This window comes from Trichosurus vulpecula, chromosome 5 (assembly GCF_011100635.1).
Source record: "Trichosurus vulpecula isolate mTriVul1 chromosome 5, mTriVul1.pri, whole genome shotgun sequence".
NCBI classification, from domain to species: Eukaryota; Metazoa; Chordata; class Mammalia; order Diprotodontia; family Phalangeridae; genus Trichosurus; species Trichosurus vulpecula.
Genome location: NC_050577.1, coordinates 183,633,269 through 183,655,484, shown reverse-complemented (window position 1 = coordinate 183,655,484; position 22,216 = coordinate 183,633,269). Strand labels below are relative to the sequence as shown.

The 22,216-nt window shown below is 34.2% G+C and overlaps 1 protein-coding gene across 1 annotated transcript in view; it reads left to right on the top strand.

The window, feature by feature from the left end:
• LOC118851722 (solute carrier organic anion transporter family member 1B1-like) overlaps nucleotides 1-22,216 on the top strand; it is a gene marked incomplete at its 5' end in the record, with an annotated part of 51,252 nt that overhangs the window by 22,043 nt on the left and 6,993 nt on the right. The window contains 7 exon segments of the mRNA XM_036761233.1: nucleotides 1,872-2,117; nucleotides 4,285-4,449; nucleotides 10,588-10,783; nucleotides 11,578-11,743; nucleotides 12,903-13,087; nucleotides 17,535-17,599; nucleotides 21,819-21,936. Of these exon segments, the coding sequence (XP_036617128.1) occupies nucleotides 1,872-2,117; nucleotides 4,285-4,449; nucleotides 10,588-10,783; nucleotides 11,578-11,743; nucleotides 12,903-13,087; nucleotides 17,535-17,599; nucleotides 21,819-21,936 (1,141 nt within the window).

Below are 22,216 nucleotides of genomic sequence, written 5' to 3'. Positions count from 1 at the left end.
TATACCAGGAATGCAGGGTTAGTTCAAATTGGGAAAACTTTCAGCATAATTGACCATATCAATAATAAAACCAACAGAAATCATATTATTATCTCAATTAATGCAGAAAAAGCTTTTGATAAAATTCAGCACCCATTCCTATTAAAAACACTCAAGGGCATAGGAATAATAGGAGCATTCCTTAAAATTATAAGCAGTAGTGGCAAGAGGAAGCAGTTCTAGGAGAGGAGGGGAGTGGGCAGGTGAGGGGGGAATGAGTGAACCTTGCTCTCATCAGATTTGGCCTGAGGGGGAATACCATACATACTCAGTTGGGTATCTTACCCCACAGGAAAGAAGAGGGAGGAAGATAAAAAAAAAAAATAAAAGGCAGGGGGATGATGGAGTGGAGGGCAGATGGGGGTGGAGGTAATCAAAACAAACACTTTGGAAAGGGGACAGGGTCAAGGAAGAAAATTCAATAAAGCGGGATGGGTTGGGAAGGAGCAAAATGTAGTTAGCCTTTCACAACATGAATATTGTGGAAGGGTTATACATAATAATACATGTGTGGCCTAGGTTGAATTGCTCAACTTCTTAGGGAGGGTGGGTGGGAAGGGAAGAGGGAAGGGAATTTGGAACTCAAAGTTTTAAAATCAGATGTTCAAAAACAAAAAAACTTTTTGTATGCAACTAAAAAATAAGATACACAGGCAATGGGGCGTAGAAATTTATCTTGCCCTACAAGAAAGGAAGGGAAAAGGGGATGAGAGGGGAGGGGGGTGATAGAGGGGAGGGCTGACTGGGGAACAGGGCAACCAGAATATACGCCATCCTGGAGTGGGGGGGGAGGGCAGAAATGGGGAGAAAATTTGTAATTCAAACTGTTGTGAAAATCAATGCTGAAAACCAAATATGTTAAATAAATAAATTGCATTTAAAAAAAAATTATAAGCAGTAGCTATCTAAAAGCATCAGCAAACATTATCTGTAATGGGGATAAACTAGAAGCCTTCCCAATAGGACTGAGGTGAAGCAAGGATGCTCATTATCACCACTATTATTCAATATAGTACTAGAAATTTTAGGTACAGCAATAGGAGAAGAAAAAGAAACTGAAGAAATTAGAATAAGCAATGAGGAAACAAAACTATCACTCTTTGCAGGTGAAATGATGGTATACATAGAGAACCCTAGAGAATCAACTAAAAATCACTTGAAATAATCAACAACTTTAGCAACATTGCAGGATAAAAGATAAACCCACATAAATCATCAGCATTTCTTTATATGACCAATAAAACCCAGCAGCAAGAGCTAGAAAGAGAAATTCCAACTAAAATAACTGCAAATAATATAAAACACAGAGGAATGTACCTGCCAAGACAAACTTATGTGAATACAACTACAAAAAACTTTTCACACAAAGTCAGATCTAAATATCTGGAAAAAAATATCAATTGCTTCTGGTAGGCCATGCTAATATAATACAAATGACAATTCTACCTAAATTGATTTGCTTATTCAGTGCCATACCAAATCAAACTACCAAAATATTATTTGATACAGCCAGAAAAAATAACAACAAAATTCTATGTTGTATTGAATTAAATATCAGAAATAGAATGATGCATCCTTTTCCAATGTGGTTTGACATATTCAAGTTTTACTAATATTAATATTTTTCATTGATCTCATTGCTGTGCTTTATCCTTCACTAATCTATTGTTTATACATATTTTTTCCTTGTGCGAATGAATTTTCTCATTGCCTAAAGATAAATGTGGTAATTTTAACTTCAGTGAAAGAAAATGGTAGTAATTCTTGCAATGACATATTTCCATTGTGCATTTTATTTCTAAATAGATTTTTAAAATAAATTTCTATTATAGGCCTTATAACAATAAATCCGAGTGATTCCCGTTGGGTTGGTGCTTGGTGGCTTGGCTTTATCATAGCAGGGATCATTAGCATTCTTTCTGGAGTACCATTCTTTTTCATGCCTAAGAGCCTGAAGAAATCAAAAATGGAAAGTAAAGTTCCAGCGTCTTTGGATAACTCTAATATCAACGACAGAAACACCCAAAAGCTGAATTTTAAAAATCCTGACCAAAAGAAGGATCCTCAAGAATCATCAGGTGAATATTTAACAAATGGACCTTGCCCATCTTTATCTATGCAAATTAAGTGTTGTAAAGGATAATTCTAAATTATAATTAATCCAAAAATCAGTCCTCTTTGAGTGTGAAATGGAGCTGGATTGAAATAATGATTTTTAAACTTATTTCATCTAAATGCGATGGCTTCCATTGTAGCCCTATTACATTTAGTTTGTACATATGGCTAATAGAAGAGAAGAGAGTGAAAATTCAGTCATTAATGGCAGAAGGTTAATATAAATCATCATAATAAGTGTGTAATCCTTAGATAGATGACAGAACATGGAATCATAAAAGTGAAATGAATATAAAGATGATGTTTTACAGCCTTTACATTGTATAAAAAAACTGATGCCCAAAGGGTGGAAATAGTTTCTCCAGATAAACAAGATCAGTGACAAAGCCAGAACTAGAACCCAAATCTTCTGATTCCAGAATGAAGGAAACTGAGAAAAAAAAGCTCAAAGAAGCTGTAGATTGTCTGTAGATTGTCTTAAATGCTAACAAGAGCTTTGCCCCATGTCCCCTATCCTGCTCAAAAATATGCATAACTTTTATGAATATTTGTTGAAGTCAAGGGAATTATGTTTTAATATGTAGAAGAAAATTATCTACTTAACACGTCATAGGATTTAGAGTAGAACGAGACCCTTAGAGTCCAAGAAATAAAGTTACTTGTCCAATCTCACATAAATGATGCATAATGGAATTGGATTCAAACCTAGTTCCTCTAACATCAAATCCAGGGATAACGATAACATTGTTGTTGCAATTTGGATAAAATTTAACTGCAATATGGTGAGTCAACATCTAAATCTAAATTAATATTTGTCATCTTACTATTTTACTTTTACTGTGTTATATACAGTAACCCATTCCTGACTGAGTAAAATTTAAACTTTTTTTTGATTGGTATTCAAGATCCTCCAAAGCTGGTACCACTTTATCTCTCTAACCTTGCCTCAAGTTATTTTTCCACCAAAAAGTTTAAGTTATAGCCAAAATCTATTATTCTCTTACTAGCACTACTTATACTGCCTTGGACAAATCTATGCCTTTACCTCTATCTCTTCCCTATGCCTATGATATACTCCTTTACCATTCTTAATTAAAATCCATTTCCCTGACCATAGACAACAGAAAAATTAAACACATCTGGATAAATTTGTTTAGTACACTTAATTATTTTTCTTTCACCCTATATTCATCAAACATCAACACCTTTAAAAAAATCAGTTCCCCTACTCCTAGTACTTTGTTCCAATTGCAATAATCCTATGGACCTCTCCCTTCCCACTTCTCTCTTCCCACATCACTCCCTCCCCCCACACTATATTCTTTAACAACGATGCTATGCTACACTTCACATATAAAAGGACTCAAAAGCATCTGGCTCTTTTAATGTTGGGATAACAGCAAGTGATCATATGAAAATGAACAGTTGTATTATGGATATGATTGGTTTACAGTACATTGCCAATGATCAAGAGGTAGAATAAGGGATATTGTCAAGGAAATGGATATTCCAAAACTAAGGGGAACCAGCCATATGATAAACACAATGAATAACACACAAAAGGCAAATATGTCTTACTGGGATCCAAAAAAATGGAAATGGCCCCATGGAAAGCCAGCAATGCATTGGCTAAATCCTCTGTGGAGAAGCTACAGAAGCACATGGCTAAAAGCTCACAGATTAAGAAACCCTCCCAAAATATGCACTGTATTGATGACAGGAATATCAACATTTATAAGATAATGGAGCCATTGAAAGTGGTGCAACTGCCAATACATAGGCACCATTTCAATGACTGTTGATGAGGAAGGACAGAAAGATTCAATGAGGCAGTATAGTGTAGCTGAAAGAACAATGGGGTGAGAGTGAGAAGAGATTGATTTTTTTAAGCCATCCTGTCATTAGTTAGCATTGTGACCTTGTATAATTCAAATTATCTCTTTGGGCCTCAGTTTTGTACTCTGTAAAATTAAATAGGTTTGGTGTTTAGCTCTAACATTCTATGATTCTGTGAATAATAGTTTAATACAAAAGCCTAATACTTATCTATCCACAGAGCAAGGAAAAAAGGTATTTCTTGAATCTGTTGAATTATCTTTTTTCATAAAAACTCTTATCTTTTTTTTCTAGGTTATTTCCACTCCTTGAAATGTCTTCTTAGTAACTGCATGTACCTCATCTACTTGGTTTTATCTTTGTTGACATTTAATGCCTTAGTTGGGAATCTGACGTATCTACCAAAATATTTAGAACAGGGATACGGCGAGTCAATTTCTAAATCCACCTTAATATTTGGTAAGTCTTAGTATTTGACTTTTACTGTATCATATACAATGAACCATTCCTGACTAAATTTAAACTTTTTTTGATTGGTATTCAAGTTCCTCCAAAGCTGGTACCACCTTATCTCTCCAACCTTACCTCATATTATTAACCATCAAAATGTTTAAATTCTTACCAAAAGTGTATTATTCTCTTCCTAACACTTCCTGCACTGCCTTGGGCAAGTTTACCTGCATTTCCACCAGCTCTTCCCTATGCCTGTAATATCTTCCTTTCCCTTTAAATACAACAAATTCCAACCTACTCTTTATAGTCCAATTCAAGTGCCACTTATCACAAGAAGTTTTTATCTCCTTAGTCGGTAATGACATCTCATTTCCAACCTTACATAGCATTTTGCTCCATACCTCTTTAACTCATTTACAATACATTGTTCAACATAGTTATCTATATTTGTGCTTCATTCTCGTGGTAGACTCTAAGCTTCATGAAGGCAGGAACTCAATTTTGTCTAAATGTCTCATTTCTCAGCCCTTGCAGAGTGCTTTTCACATAGCAGGTGCTTAATGCATGTTTGTTGATTTGATCAACTACAAAATGATTTTGTCTCTCTTCTCCAGCTAATTGTTCCCACAATCATACTCCTTTCTCAGTGAAAACAGAGCACTGGATTTGGAACCAAAAAGACTCATCTTTATGAGTTTAAATCTGGCCTCAGGTACTTACTAGCTGTGTGACCCTAGGCAAGTCATTTAACCCTGTTTGCCTCAGTTCTTCATTTGTAAAATGAGTTGAAGAAGAAAATGGAAAAACTCTCCAGTATCTCTGCCAAGAAAACCCCAAATGGGGTCATGGAGAGTTAGACATAACTGAAAAATGACTTAACAACATCTAGTGGGGTTCCTTTCCTAGAGATCAATCCCTCAAGGTTCACTGCCCTTCATCTTTCATCCTTTTTTATAATCAAACTCTCAGAAGAAAAGCTATCTACTCTTTTTACCTCCATATCCACTCTTTTCACTTTTTCCTCAACGCTGTGTAATTTGGCTTTGGATCTCATCATTCCACTAAATTCAGCCTCTCCAAAGTTACCAGTCAGGCATCATGGCCAAATCTGATGACTTTTTCTTTGTCCTTATTCCCTTCTCTCCCTCTTATTAGTAAGTGAAAGTGTTCAACAACCCCTACCTCATGCATATTCTCCCAACTTTCGATACTCTTCTTTTTTGATTCTCCTCCTATGAGTCTAACCACTTTTTCAATCTTCTTTGCTGGTTCATCATCTAGCTCTCTCCTGTATCTGTGGGCATAGCCAAAGTTCCCTTGGGCACTGTTCTCTTATCTCTATATTCTTTTACTAAATGTGTTCACCAACTCTCCTGGATTTAATTATTATCTCTGTGCCAACAGCTTTCAGACCTATATATCTAGTCCTCATCTCTCTCCTGAGCATCATGTGTATCTTGAGATCTTCCATTTGGAAATTCTGAACTGGATATCTGACAAGGACCTGGAACATAACAAGACCAATAGAAAATTAATTTATCTTTATCCCAAAAGAACTCTTCCAATAAAATGCTATGTTTCTTTTAAGGTCAACACCATCTGCATCACTCAAATTCATGACCTTGGCATTACCCTTGACTTCACACTTTCTTTCACTGTACATATCCAATTAATTATTAAAATGTCTCATTTTTATTACTACAATAACTTGTACCTCTCTCTTTCTCTTTATTCTCATGATTGCCACACTAATATAGTCTTTTATCACTTCAAGGGTGGATTATTTCAAGAGCCTTTTGATTGGTCTTCCTTTCTCAAATATCCCTCCATTCAAATACCTTCTTCACACAGCTGCCAAAGTGATTTTCTAAAAGGACAGATTTCACTATGTTACTCTCCTATTCAATACAAGTCAGTGAATTCTTATTGCCTCTAGGATAAAATACAAAACCTGTTTAGTTTTTTTAAATTCCTTCACAACCTAGCCCCAACCTATTGCATGCATTACTGTTTTCCACCCTTTCTGATCCAAGGAAAGTGGACTTTTCTTTACTGCTTTGCACTGTCCTTCCCACATGTCTATAATATACTTTTTCCTCACATTCAACTCATAGAATCTCTTATTTCCATCAAAGCTCAATTCAAGTGCCATGTCCTAAGCAAAATCTTTTATGATCTTTTCAGCTACTGGTGTCCCTCTGACAAACAAAATAAAATAAAACAAAAAAAAGTATTTTACATATATGTTTTTGTATGTTTAACTTGTTCATGTTGTCTTCTCTGATAGAACATAAACTTTTTAAGGTAAGAACTGTTTCACTTTTATCTGTCTATCCCCCATAACTAACACATTATCTGCCATATATTTGGAACTCAATAAATATGTTTTGATCCATTGATTATGGTTTTAAAGCAATATGAAATGTTTCTTTTTAGATCATAGATATGTTCCTGAAAAGCTGCAGGCAAATTGAAAATTTGTATATTGAACTAATTAACTAATATTTCTATGATGAAACTTAAAAATTCTGTTTTTCTGAAGTAACAAATACCCTCTAAATTGTCTTTTGAAAATAGGAGACATAAGCTATGAGAAGTTTTGAAAAGTTGTATTCTTTCTGATACACTACTCAAGTTATCTGTCTCTTTGTCTCTATCTGTCTCTCTCTCTCTCTCTCTGTCTCTCTCTCTCTCTCTCTCTCACACACACACACACACACACACACACACACACACACACTGACAGAACTATGTAAGCAGTTCTTTTAAATATGATTGCTCCTTTAAAAAGCATTTGTACCAGTCAACCTTATGAACAGCTTCGTTAATACCTTAATTTTTACTAGTAATGTCAGATACATTTATGGAAAGTCACCTAATCTCGTGACTGGCATTTCAAGGAGCATTCACAAATTGCAAATCATTGATAAAATCATTGACAAAAACACTAGACCAGCTCCCTAGTTATTTAATGTCCCAAAAAGATAGTTTCAGTATGCAGATAAAGCTGCTGGTGTGACCATTTTTCCAACACCTAATCAGTATTCCAACAATTTCTTTTCTTTGAGCATCCTCTTTATCACCAATACCTTTTGCTCCAAGATTATATAGAACAACAAAATAGAAGACTCAGCTTGAAGGTCACATATTGCCTTTCTCTATCCCATCAGCTATTGGTGCTTTCACCTTAAAGATGTCTTTGTATTTTTAATGTATTCTTAGGCATTGACTTTAAAAATATTCATAGAGTCATTAACAGGTACAGTAGTACCATACCAGCTAACCATACCTATGAGAACATATATATTTAATAACCAATTTATTATATGCTAGGAGCATAGTCTTATGGTTAAAGAAAATCAATGAGGCACAAGTAGCATATTCAAAAAAATCTTATAAAGGACAAAGCAGGATGTATACAATTGGATTTTACAGAGGGCAAAAGAGAAGGTAGAGATTTATAGACCAAAGGTCTGATAGCAGAAGGGGAAAATGTACAACAGGTAAAGTAATAAGTCGTTCAGCAAATACTAGGGGATTTTCACTGGAATTTGTAGGCAGGCAGAGCAAGAACTAATCAAATAGGACAAGGTTTAAAGTTAGATATCACAGTTAAAGTAAATAAGGGTAATAAAGGTGAGCCAGAAATGCTTCCATCTTTAACTAGAGCTAAAGTTTTAATGTCTCAGCTAAATTCAAGACACTTTAGCTGTTTACATGGCTTACTGTAACAGGTAAATTGGTGACAATGCTAAAATTTTCTAATGACATTCCATGCTTTTGACACTAGATCATATGAAATGTGTATCTTCACCATTGATTTCCTCCATGGATGCCTGAATACAAGTTTTCTGATAAGCATTTCCACAGATAGGTTCAAGTATTGCAAAGTATTTAATACAACAGTAAAACAAAGCAATACAATTATTAGCTTTATATTACATAGGATTTTCAAAATTTCCTTGATCCATCCCACTATCGGCAAGTAACCTCAACTGGCTCAGTCACATATCCCTACACTTTTAAAAATTTCATTTGGTAAATGTCAAAATATAATTCATGCTCCAATTTCAGCTATTGTCCTTTGTCAACAAGAATATCACAATAGCTGAAATAAAGCTCAGTGATCATAAGACATCTCAAAATTAATTGTAACAAGAATATGTTCAAATAGTGTTCACAAATTTGTGGACACCAAAATTCAACCATCCTCCTTTGGCCTCAATGAGATCTAAAACTCTTAAGTTTTTCTGTAATATTCCACTAAATCCTGGTCTTTTTGCCTATTCTAAATAACATGGATAGCTAGCAAAGATGAGGACTTTCTATTCTCCCAATGTGGGTAAAAATCACAAAGTATATTCCTGCCCTTTTGGGAAATCAAAGCTCTTATTTTATATTCCCCTCTACTTGAGTTTCATGTCCACACAGTCAGTGAAAATGGTTCCCAACTTTCTTTAATTTTCTCTCTTTCTTCCTATGTACTTTAAAAGACCTGTACAATATTTCCAAGCTTTAGATTCCTCTCTTCTGATTCAATACTACACCTTCCTTTACTTCTTTGCTTCCCAATCATATTTCACACCTAATCTCAAGACTAGTTTTCTATATTCTACTGACTTTGTCATTTGCAAAGTAGTGTCATACTAATTAAGCTAAAACAGTCAACTTTTCCTACAAATTAAAAATTGAAGCTCCTTAGAGATCAAAGGAAGGGTTACAAAGTTGTGAAGGAGTGTTCTCAGTTGGAAAATTACCAACATTCTTATTTGGATGGAAACTACCTTAAGAGATTTCCTGCTCCAAAAACATACTAGGATATTTAAGCATTTTCAAACCACATTTTAGGAATAATTAATGTATAGTAAATAGATTTACTTTCAGTTAATTTCTGCAAAAGATAAACCTTCCTCTTCTCATTTTATGAGATATGCATTTATCTATTTACTTATTAGGCTTTTCACTCCAGTTACACTGTTAATTTGGCCAGAAGAAGGAGCAAAAGTATCAAGGTGGGGGGAAAATATTCCCAGACTTTTTTCTGCTGGCTCTTGAAATTTATGTTCCACTGAATGACTAAGGGGACAGTGGAAGACTCTGTTTTACAGTTCAGCATCAGAACTGCAATAACCATGGAAAATCAGAGCAAATGAAGGTTCAGTAGTTAAATTAAGTAAACGCAAGATTTTAATGTCAAAAAATCCTCCATGGCAAGGGTATTGTCTTTCAACTGTTTTTACAATTATGTATTTTTTCAGAGTTTAACTATGCTAGAGCTTTTTTATCAGTAGTAGATTCAACCAGGAATAATTTAACTTCCAAATTTACAGACAATTGCTGCAATTGGAATTATCATTCTTTATCCCAAAGTTTAACCAGACCACCCCAGCACTACTTAGTAGTCAAGATAGCTCAATGATCACCCTGAATTTTTTTTATCTAACTAGTAGACAGCTCAAAGGGGTGCCTTTAGAAGGAGTAGCCTGACCAGATCCCATGATGGGAATAAATTTAACCAGAAGTAATCAGACTAGAAGTTGATAGATATAAAAATGCTCTCTGAATTACCAGACCAGAATTACCAGAGTAACCCATGGAATCCCTCAAAAAAAATGATTGCAGGCCACAAATTTTTATGTTAGTCTCAAACCAGATGAGAAATTTTTTTCATTTTTTTTATATACACAACACAGTAATTTGAGAGATGGACAATCAGATAGTAATCTGAGAAATTCCAAAAAAAAATGCTGGCTCTTCCAACATAGAATTGAGGTTTATATCAGGTTTGTATTATTTTAACCAGACCAGACCATAAATGATCCCAAAATCGATTACTGATCACTCAAATCAGAGTTTTATATCAGTGTTAAACTGTACCAAACTAGGGTTACTCATAAATGTAGACAAAACAAAACAGTAATGACAAATGACAGACATATCAGTCTTTTTTTTATCTATCTGTGGTTGAAGTGATAGACAAATAGACAATACAGGCAGTCAATACAGGCAATAGAGGACAAAGAACACTAACCTGTCTCTGTGATCTTCAGCAATTCAATTAGAAAATGCCTATATTGACTAAGATTTGTCAGAGAGCTACAGTTACAAACTCTCAGCTTTTTTTCCCTCTTCTTTCCTTTTCAGGAATAATCATGTTTCCTGTTACTTGTATTTCATTTTTCCTGGGAGGATTTATTGCTAGAAAATTCAAATTGGACATATTTGGAGTTACTAAATTAACCTTCATTTCTCAGCTTTGTGGCTATTGTATACAACTGCTGATTTTGACATTAGACTGTGGGAACAGACCAGTAGCTGGGTTAACAGTAGCCTACAATGGGTATGTATTGATGTAATGCAGCAAGGTGGTACAGAGTGCTGGAACTAGAATTAGGAAGATCTCAGTTCAAATCCAGCTTCAGAACTTAACTCAGTATGTGACCTGGGAAAGTCACTTAACCTCCAGTGACTTCAATTTCCTCGTCTGTAAAGTGAAAATAATAACATTTAGATCCCACGGTGTTATAAGGATAGGATGAGACAATATTCATAAAAGACTGCAAACCCTAAAGCACCACAAAATGCTACTGGAGATTATTAGGAAGAAAGCAAACATTTGGAGCACATATAATGTGCCAGATACTGTACTAAGCTATTTAATATGGCAACAATTAAATCTGATGATATCTAATCATGTTTGCATATATGATACAATGCCACCTATTTTGAATACTGCATAATATAAACATATGAATATTTTTCATTCATATAATTTAATAACCTTTGTCAGATAAGAAAGTTGTTACCCAAAGAGGGGAACTGAATTGTCCAGGTTAATATAGCCAATTAACAACAAAATGGAAACCTAAACCTAAATCCATCAGTATAGCACTCTCTTCTGGGAAAATGGTGTCTCTTAAAAAATCCTTATCTACTTCCATTGTTTTTCCTACCTAAATTATATTGAATGACTGTGATAAGTCCCAATATTTTTTGTAAGTATAGAAGTAAATGTATATTTTTCAGTGTTGCCTTTATGATATTTTTATCATCTTTGTTTTCTTCATCTATTTAGTATATAATTTTCTTTTATTCTTCCTTTATCTCTGATAAATGTCTATATTTTGTCTATAGAAATGGCCCAGTGACAGACCTCCAAAATATGCCATTTTCTTTCTGCAACTCAGACTGTAATTGTGATGCCAATGTATGGGATCCTGTCTGTGGAGATGATGGACTCTCTTACATTTCACCCTGTTTAGCTGGATGTGAATATTCAGTAGGCCATGGAAAGGATGTGGTATGTATGGTGATTTTTGTTCTCTCTTCTGCATTGCCAAGTAAGTACCCTCCCCTTCCTTTTCCAGTAATTAAACTGTAATCAAGTAAACTCTGTCCTAGTTCTGTGAAAAGGTATTTCAATCTATTCAAATATGGTTCTATTTAAAATCACTGTAACTTTCTAAAACAAAATACCACCACTAGCTTATATGTGTTGTGGCCCACTAATAAAGTATAAACTCCTTGGGTTCTGAGGTAGTTTCCTATTTTTATCCCCAGCTCTACTATAGTGTTTGTTACATTGTAATTGTTCAACATGTAATTTTTATTTATGTTATCTATGTAAGTATATACAAAATATAAACATAAAGCATTTTGAGAAAGTAGGTTATGAAACACAAATATAAAATCTCCTTTCTCATTCGCATAGATGCAATCATAATCACAGACTCACACTTATTTATATGTATACATATAATATTATGTATATATGTATGTACACATATGTATCTATGAACTTACACAAATGCTTATCGAATCTTGATCCACAATCACAACTACTTGAACAATGAATACAGAATAATGAGTTAATGTTCTTACATAACTAAGTAAGTGAAAATGTATGTCTAAGTAATGAATATGTGCGTGATTAAGTTTTAGTGAGGTTGGAGTATGTTATTTTAAAACGATCAGCCAACTGTTCTTCCTTTTGCATTTTAGACGTTCTATACTGACATTTTTAATATAACAAGTACAAAAGTAATAGTTGCTTCCAAATATTTTTCACTGATAGATAAGACCATAAAGTACATAGAAAGAGTACAAGGAAACCAATTTGCCATTCAACTAAATCACAGTAGTGGTGGGAAGAGCACTGGTTTTGAGTTGGAGGACCTGATTTGAAAAGTCCATTTCAGCCACTTTTTATTTCTGTAATCCTGATCAATTCACTTTCTCTCTTTGGATTTCAGTTTCCTTATCTATGAAATGAGAAGTTTATATTAGAGGATTTACAAACTCTAAAACTGTGATTAAATCAAAGACAAATAAAAGATATTTAAAATCTCTAGTATTTTATTTAGTTGATAGATGCTTTATTCTTTAAATACAAAGACTTTTGGTATTGTGTATTGTGTTTTATAAATTGCTTTCTGTAATAAATCAAAAATTGTTTTTAGGTGTTTCATAACTGTAGCTGTATTGAAGTTAACAGTTTCCAATCCAGAAATGCCTCAGCTCATTTGGGTGAATGTTCAAGGATCGATGATTGTTCAAGAAAGTATATCTATTATGTGGTAATACAATCTTTGGCTTACTTTTTTTATGGACTAGGATTTACCCCTGGAACAATGCTGGTTTTTAAGTAAGTAATATGAAAATCATTCTATATGATTCACCAAATAATTCTGTCTTTCATTAAGAATCAAACAGATCAAAAGGTTACACTGACCTTCTTTATTTTCATAAAAATAAGCAAATACTGAAATGGCAAGATTAAGTTACCCCGAAGGTTATACGTTCTGTTTCTTTTTACATAAAAAACTACTTTTTTGATTTTCTGTTTAAAAAAAAAAGATTTCTTTTCATGATGGTAAATATCTAAACTCTGATATCAACTTTAGCTGATGTGATCTCTTATTTTAAAAAATACTAATATCTTTGACATATCATGATATTCCCTTTCAAGAAATGCGACTGACCAAAGTAATAAACTACCCAGAAGCATCAGATATTTACAATATAAATACTTCAAGAAGAAAATAGTGATGTTACTGAAGAGGTAGAATTTCAAATGACATCACTAAAAATAAAATTGTGTATATCTTACCAAAAAGGAAAGGGCTAGTTGCTGATTTGGGAGTTTCTTCAAAATCAGCTTATCCAGGAATGGGGGAAACAGAAAATCAGACAGACATTATAAATTATTTTTAAGTATTTGAAGGCCTATAAAATGGAAAATGGGCTAGACTTCTTAGGTTTCAGAATGTAGAACTAGAAGTAATATGTACAAGTGGCAGACAGGCAGATTCAAGCTTGATGTAAGAAAAAGCTTTCTAATAATTACAACTGTTTAAAAGTAGATTTTTAGATTCAGCTAGGTAGCATAGTGAATTGAGTACTTGGCCTGGAACCAAGAACACTCATCTCCCTGAGTTTAAATCTAGCTTCAGATACTTATTAGTTGTGTGACCCTGGGCAAGTCACTTAACCCTGTTTGCCTCAGTTTCTTCATCCGTAAAGTGAACTGGAGAAGGGCATAACAAACTACTCCAGTATCTTTTCAAAGAAAATTCCAAATGAGGTCACAAAGAGTAAGACATGACTGGAATGACTGAACAACAACAGGAACAAAAGTAGATTTGGTGGATCCAGCATATTGCAATATTGTCTTTCTCTAGATGACCATATATTGAGTATATTTAGGAGGAAAACTTATCTAGATATAAGAAGGTTTTTGTGATACTTTCCAATTCTTAGTGATTCTGTCTATATAAAATCATTGTTGATAGTTTTTGATGAAGATAAAAATTAATTCCAACTTAAATGAGAGGACCGATAAATGAGCAAACATTTATCAAGCATTTATTATATGCCAGAAATTATGAAACTCTAAGATAGAAAGAGTAAGAAAAAATGATCTTTGCCCTGAAGGAGCTCACATTCTAATGAGAGAGACAACATAGATAAGTCGCACCCTACATATCTAGCTACACACATACACACGCACGTGTGTGTATATGTGTGTGTGTGTGTGTGTGTGTGATCAATGGAAATGAGCACTAAACAAGATGACACAAGAAGCTAGAGGGGACCATTAAAGAGTTCCCTGGAAAAGATGACACTTAAGCTAAGTCTTGAAGAAAAGTAGAGATTTTATGAATATAAATTGGAAGAGAACCCATTCTAGCCATGGAGAACAGCCATTGCCAAAGCCTCAAGATGAGAGATGATATTTTGTGGGAGAGGAGCAGCAAATAGTCCAATATAACTTAATCATAGATGGCATAAAGGAGAGCAGAATTCAGAAAGATTAGAAAATGGTAAGGGAGCAGTTTATAAGAAATACAAATGATAAACCAACAAAAATTCATCCTGGAGATATGGAGAGATAAGAATTTATTAGTAAGAGGTAGGAATGGGGAGCAGGTTAACATTATTAGACCTAAACTTTGGGAAAATAATTTTAGCAGCTTAGTAAGGGATGAATTTAGTGGGGAGAGACTAGAGATAGGAAGGTCAGTTAGAATAATATTGTAGTAATCTAGGCAAGAGCTGCGATAATTTAGAGTAGGCCTGAATTAGGAAAGTAGTTATGTGAGTAGAGAGAAGGGGATATGTGTGAGAGATATAGTAGAGAAAGAAATTATATTTGGCAAATGATTGGACATGTGGGGTAAATGTGAGGAATCCAAGATGACAATGAAGTTCGATCTTTGGTGACTAAAAGGATAGTGGGTCAACAATAGAAATAAAGCAGTTCAGAAGAGAAGAAAATTTTGGAGTAAAGAAAATGATTTCTTATTTGGACATGTTGAATTTGAGATCCCTAAGGTGATCCAGTTTTAAATGTGTCCAAGGCAGTTGGTGCTGTAGGACTGGAGCTCAAGAGATATTATTTATTAATTAGAGATTTATTAAGAGAGGTCTTAATAAATTGATTCTGGAATAATCTGCATAGAAATGAAAATTAAAGTCCTAGGATCTGAAGAGAATCATGTTATCAAAAGCCTTGGGGATATCCTGAGTTAATTCTTGTAAAGTGAATGAAGATTCAGCAAAATAGACTGAGGAGGAGCTAGACAGGCAGGAAGAGATAGGAGAGGGAGAAAGAGAAGGACAGGAAAAGAGAAAAGCAGAAGCACAGGGACAGGGACAGAGAAAGGAAGAGGAGAATCACAAAAACCCTAAGAGGAGAAGCTGGGGATTAATATTGTCAAATGTTGCAAAGAAATCAACTAAGATTATTATCAAGAAGATGACATTAGATTTACCAATTAAGATATTACTGGTAACTTTAGAGAAACCAGTTCTAGTTGCATGCAAATTTCACAGAGTTTGGAAAGGGGTGAGAGAAGAGGAAATAGAAGCATTGACTGTAGATGCCTTTTTTCAAAGACATTAGCTGAGAAAAGAATGGGAGATAAGGAATGATTGCTGGTAGGCATGGTAAGATCTAGTGAGGATTTTTTAAGGATGCGGAAGACTTAGGTCTCTTTCCAGGCAGTAGGAAGGAGCCAATATATAGGGAGAATGCAAAATGTGGGTACAGTCTTCTGGAGCCAGAAAAAGTGGATGGAATCAAAGGCGCATGTATAGGGATTTGCCTTGGCAAATAGAAGGGCCACTTCCTTTTCAGAAACTAGAGTGAAGGAAGAGATAGTGGGAAATTATGTCAGAGTAATATGAGATGAGGAAGAGGGCCAAAGAAGGATCCCTGAGTGGGTGCCCTCATTATTTTGGTCAAGTATAAGGGAAGGTCCTCAGTAGAAGGTATAGGAGGAGAGAGTGGCATGTGGCAGTCTACTGGGGGGAATAGTAGGATTGTGTTGCTATAGTAATGTTCCCATTGAAATTGAATACCATAAATTTGAAGCAACCACAGTTAAATGTAGCTTTTTTATTTTCTCAAGATCCATTCAAGACCATGTTAGCATAGAAGACAAAGATTCTAGGGATTCCATCTTGGCTTTTGTAAGAAGCTAGAAATTGATTATTGCACATTTTTAAATGGGTTACCTCCACAACCCATTTCTTCTGCATGTATTTAGTATAGCCTAAATATTGTCCAAGATCTTATTTTCTTAAATGCTGTGATGCCTTTCTCACATAGTACATTGAACATTGTAATAGTACAGTAAAAATGCTGTGGTTCCACTATTGTTGCTGATGAGAATAGATCATCATAAAAATGCCAATCTATATCTTCCAATACTCATATACTTATTTCAGCTACAAATGATATCAAAATGATTTTGCTCACTGGGTCTCATGTGATTCTCTCATTCATTTTCCACTATGCTCTTCTCCCTGTTATTTTTTAAGAGGTATCATAGCCAATAATCTGATGTACTCTAAAATAATGTAGCCTTTGTCCCTCTTCTACACAAATAGAATGTTTTCTTTTGACTGAGGAAATCTCTGGGTTATTTTGACCTCAATCATCATGACTGGTTTACAACAATAAAGCATCTCTAAGAAATTATGAAAGAAGCTCTCCTTACAGTGTCCATGACCAATAATAATATAACCTGTAGTTAAATACTTCATTATTTACAGGGAAACTCATTCCATTTTAGCTCACTTACAATTATTGAAAATTGCTTTAAATTGAGATCAATTCTACCCCCCTATAACTTCTATCTAATGCTACACCCTTGGAAATGACATAGAATAAGTCTAATCCTTACCCACATGAAAGTTCTTATTTGTACTTTCTCTAGGTAAATACCCCCAAATCATTTTCTGGTGACAAGCATATCTGTAATTGGGCAATTCAGTCTTTATATGATATTATATTACTTGGTCTATGCTCAAAAACTTTCCAGCTTATTAATGTTCACTAGCTTCATGTCCCTATATATTAATATCACTTTCAATTGCCTTTAAAAGTAGACATTTTAATCCTTGTGGAAGGTTTAATGAATTGTAAGTCATTGCTTATATATACCAATGGGAATTGGGTCATTTAAAAGCATTATTTTGCTTGAAGATTTACCAGTATGGAAAGCACGTGAAGTGTACTAAAAAATGTGTTTGTTACATAATGTGATAATCTGAAGATGCTTTACTGTTCTTTGTCTATATTTCAGGAATGTTGCTCCTCACCTGAAATCACTTGCAATTGGTTTTTTTTCACTGTGTTTGAGATTATTAGGTATGATTTTTTTTCTTGTAAACTCAAAAATATTTATGAAATTAAACGCAACAAATATTTATTAAATGTGAGAAATTGTATTAAGGATATATCTTGCCTTTAAAGAACATATCAACTGATAAGGGGAGAGGGAATAGATATACATAAATAGAATGAGATAGGGGCAATGGATGGATTGAAAGTGTCCTAGGAAAATCTAAGTGGCAAGTAACCCTTTTTGACTGGGGAAATCAATAAGGTCTACATGACACTTCTGAGCTTGGCACTGAGGAATGATTTCAATAACTTAAAAAAGAAAGATTGAATCCTAAACGGTTGTGGGAGAGTACAAGCAAAATCAGAGGACAGATAATGGCCAAACGTAGATAAAACCAAAAGTGTTCAAAGAAAGGGAATGTAAACAAGGACACAAAGTTTGATTGAAGTAAAGTTGTGGAAAGCCCTAACATTTAGGCTGAGGGCTAGGTCTTTTCCTTAGAAACATGCACTGGATTTTACTTTTTCATCAGGAGAATTATATGGTCAGACTTATACAATAGGAAGTTTATTTTTGGCGACTATATGAAGGAAGTATTGAGGAAGGGAGAGATTGGAGGAAGGAAGAACAATTAGGAGGTTATTATGGTAGTCCAGGCATGAGATGATGAATTTCTAAACCTGGATGGTTGCTGAGAGTGAAGATTAAAAAGATAGGTATAGGAAATGTGGAGGCAAAACCAATAAACCTTGACAGTTGATGGAGATAATGGAAAACAAATATACAACAATGAAAGGCCTTTGCAATGGGATTACTGGGGATAACAGTAACATCAAACAAATAAGTGAAATTGTGAAAAGGGAGCAGAATTAAGCAATCCCAAAATGTCAGACCTGACATGGAACTTAGAAATCATTTAGATCAGCATCTCTTATGACTTAAAAAATACAATTTTTTTCTGATGCTTTCTTATATTTCCCAAAGACTCTCCAATGATCCAAAATAAAACCCTCTCTTGTATCAAAGATAACCAAAGCAAAGCTATGCACTGACCATTCTGCACCTATACATAGTCTACTACCTATCTTCTGAGAGTAAGAAAGCTTGGCATTATGTATTTACTAAATCATGGAATTTTAAAGTTGGAAGGAAAAATCAGTGGTCCTAACCCATACCCAATGAAAAAACTCTAACATATACTTGAAAAGTTATTATCTAACTGAAGATATCCAATGAAGCTAAGGAACAATTATTGGCACCCAATTAATTTTTGGATAACTCTGGTTTCTACCTAATACAGAGATTTCAAACTGCCCATAGGGCATGATGCAGATTAAAATGTAATTGGGAAATATTTAACAAAGTAAGTATACAATGTAACATAGATGATGTTAATTTATCATTTTCTAAGTCAATATGCTAACTGTAGGAATCCTTTGCTTTTTGAATTTGACACCACTAATCTAGCATTCCTTTACATCAAGCCTCAAATTGTATCTTTGCAATTTCTTCCATTTGCTCTCAGTTCTTCCCTCAATAGCAAAAGAAATAGACAGCTATCATACCCCTCCCACCAAACACATGGCTTTTCTTCTTCAGACTAAACATTCCCAAGTTCCTAATTCATGATTGGCTACTGAATTGATCAGAATTCTGAGGGTCTTTCAAGGTTTTCTTTTTTCCTTTATATTGTTTTGGTAATATTTTTATGAATTGTTCTTCTGGTTCTGCTTTCCCTGTTCTGCATCACTTCATAGACCTCTACCTAATATTCCCTGAACTTTTCATATTCATGATTTCTTGTATCACAATTATTATTATTATATTACAAGACCATTACTAGGTCTATATCCCAAAGAAATCAAAGAAAAGAGAAAAGGACCCATATGTACAAAAATATTTAAGTAGCTCTTTTCTTGGTGGCAAAGAATTGGAAATTGAGGGGATACCTATCAACTGAGGAATGTCTGAACAAGTTGTAGTATATCACTGTGAGGAAATACTGTGTTCATACCTGTATGGACTGATTGAAAGTGAATCAGCATAACCAGGAGAACATTTTACATACTGCAAAAGATTTAGCTATTCTGAGCAAGACAGTGACCTAAAACAATTCCAAAGATCCGTGAGGAAAGAAGAACTCTGAGTACAGATTGAAGCATGTTTTTATACTTTATTTTTCTTGCCTTTTTGTGTGTTTTCTTTTTCAATGGCTAATATGGAAATGTTTTGCATGACTTCATATGTATAATTAATATCTTATTGCATGCCTTTCCAAATGATAGATGTGTGGAAGGAGTGAGGGATAGAATTTGGAAATCAAAATTCTTTAAATGAATATTAAAATAAATAGATATACATAGATAAATAAAAGGGGAAAAATAAAGGCAATGCCATTTCAAAGGATGGAACATTAGCTTCTAGGAGGATCAGGAAAGGTTTTATATGAGAAATGGTATATAAGCTGAAGTTTGAAAGACTCTAGGGATTCTAAGAGCTAGAATGTAAGAGAAAAAACCCTCCAGGAGTGGGCAAAATCTGCTTAAAGGCAAGGAATTGGAAGAAGTATGATATATAGGTAATAGAAGATGAATTTGGTTGAACAATAGAGTGAATGACAGAGTAATATGTAATAATACAGGAAAACTAAGGTTGAGGTCAGGCTTTAAAGTTTTGTAAATATTTAAGGGTAGTTTGCATTTGATTCTAGACATAACTAGATGTCAATGGAGTTTATGCAATGGGGAGTGTGAAATGGTCAGTAGATTACTTTAGCAGTTATGTGAAGGATAAAACAGAAAGTGGAGAAATCTCATCAAGGAAGATCAATTAGGAGGTTGTTGTAATACTTTAGTTATGAGGTCCTGAACTAAGGTTGTCACTGCATGAGTGGAGAAGAGGAAACGGAATACAGGAGATGTAGAGGCCTGAACAGACAAAATTTGGCAACTGCTTGGCTATATGGCATGACAAAAATGAAAAAATCAAGGATGATTCTGAGATTGCAAACCTAGCCAACTGGAAGGAAAATGGTTCACTCAGCAGGAATACCAAAGTTCAGATACTGGGGAACTTGAGAGGATGTTAAGGAGTTCTGTTTTACACACATTTAGTTAGAAATACCTGCAAGATGCTCTGATCAAAGTGCACAAAAGGCAGTGATTTATAACTGGCACTCAGGAGAGAACCTAAAGCAAGATATATATGTATATGTATATGTATATGTATATGTATATGTATATGTATATATATATATATATATATCTTGAGATTTATTTGTTTAAGGATAATGATTAACCCAATTGTTGTTACTGTGAGTGAAAGTGTAGAAAGGAGAGAAACCAAGAACAGAGCTTTGGGATCCACCTAAGGAAAAGGAGATAGATAAAGTCCAGAAAAGGAGACTGATAAATGGTCAGATAGGGAGAAAACAAAGCAAGAATAATGTCATGAAAACCTTGAGAGGACAAAATATCCAGCAGGACAAGATGTTCAACATTATCAAATGATGTAGACATGTCATGAATGATAACAACTTATTAAAGACTTTCAGATCTGTGGCATTTATGAGCATTAGAAATAAATAAATAAAGTTGGAAAGCACTGAAAGGGATTTAAAAGTGAGAAGAGATGAAGTGGAGTAAACAAAGATAGATACCTTTTTCCCTAGTAGTTTGGCTCTGATAAGGGAGAAGAGATGTATACTTTTGGAATTCTTATTACTTATTACTTACTTATTACTCTTTACCACATTTCCAGCTATGATTTCCAACTTCTTATCCCAGTGTTTGTAGCTCAGGTTCAAGGTGCAAGTTGCGTGCTACAGTGTTTAGAAACAGATAATCTCTCTATACTCTCTCCTAGTCAGACTACATATAACATTCTGTGTTCTACATGTACATTTTAAGAAAGGTATGGATGAATTATAACAAGTCCATGGAGAAGCACCTAGAATTGAGCACAGTATTCCAGATATGGTCTTCCTAAGGCATAGTATAAGAGGACTATCAGCCTCACTTGTTCTGAACAAATTTAATGATTAACCTCGGCTCTGTAAATGTTCTTCAATATTTTAGTAATTATTTTTCAATCTTTTTGTTTTTCTTTGTAATCTTATGAGTTTTATTTTATGTTAAAAATATTATTCTGAAAAGAAATTGATAGGTTTCACTAGGCTGCTGAAGGGATCCATGACAGAAGAATCCCTGCTTTAGTTTGACATTTGGTTGTTTGACATTGCAGGAGGAATGTTGGCCCCTATTTATTTTGGAGCAGTGATAGATTCAACATGTCTAAAATGGGCCACTAATATTTGTGGAGAGCAAGGAGCTTGTAGAATATATGACCCCATATCACTTAGGTAAGTTGCTATAAAATGATTTTATGAACTGATTTTTTCCAATAAACTACCTATATTCCAAAAAAATGCAATTCCATCATCTTTCGATATTAAACATTATGATTGGTTGGTTGTATTTTGTTTTGGAGAACTGATAATGACAAGGTTGATTCTAGATTGCATTATGTTCAGGAATCATAGATGAAAGGACAAAGATGAGAGTAATAGGTCCATGCTCACATTCATTATTCAGAACTATATTGTCATGGTGGGAACAAAAATGGACGTCTTTACTTTTCCT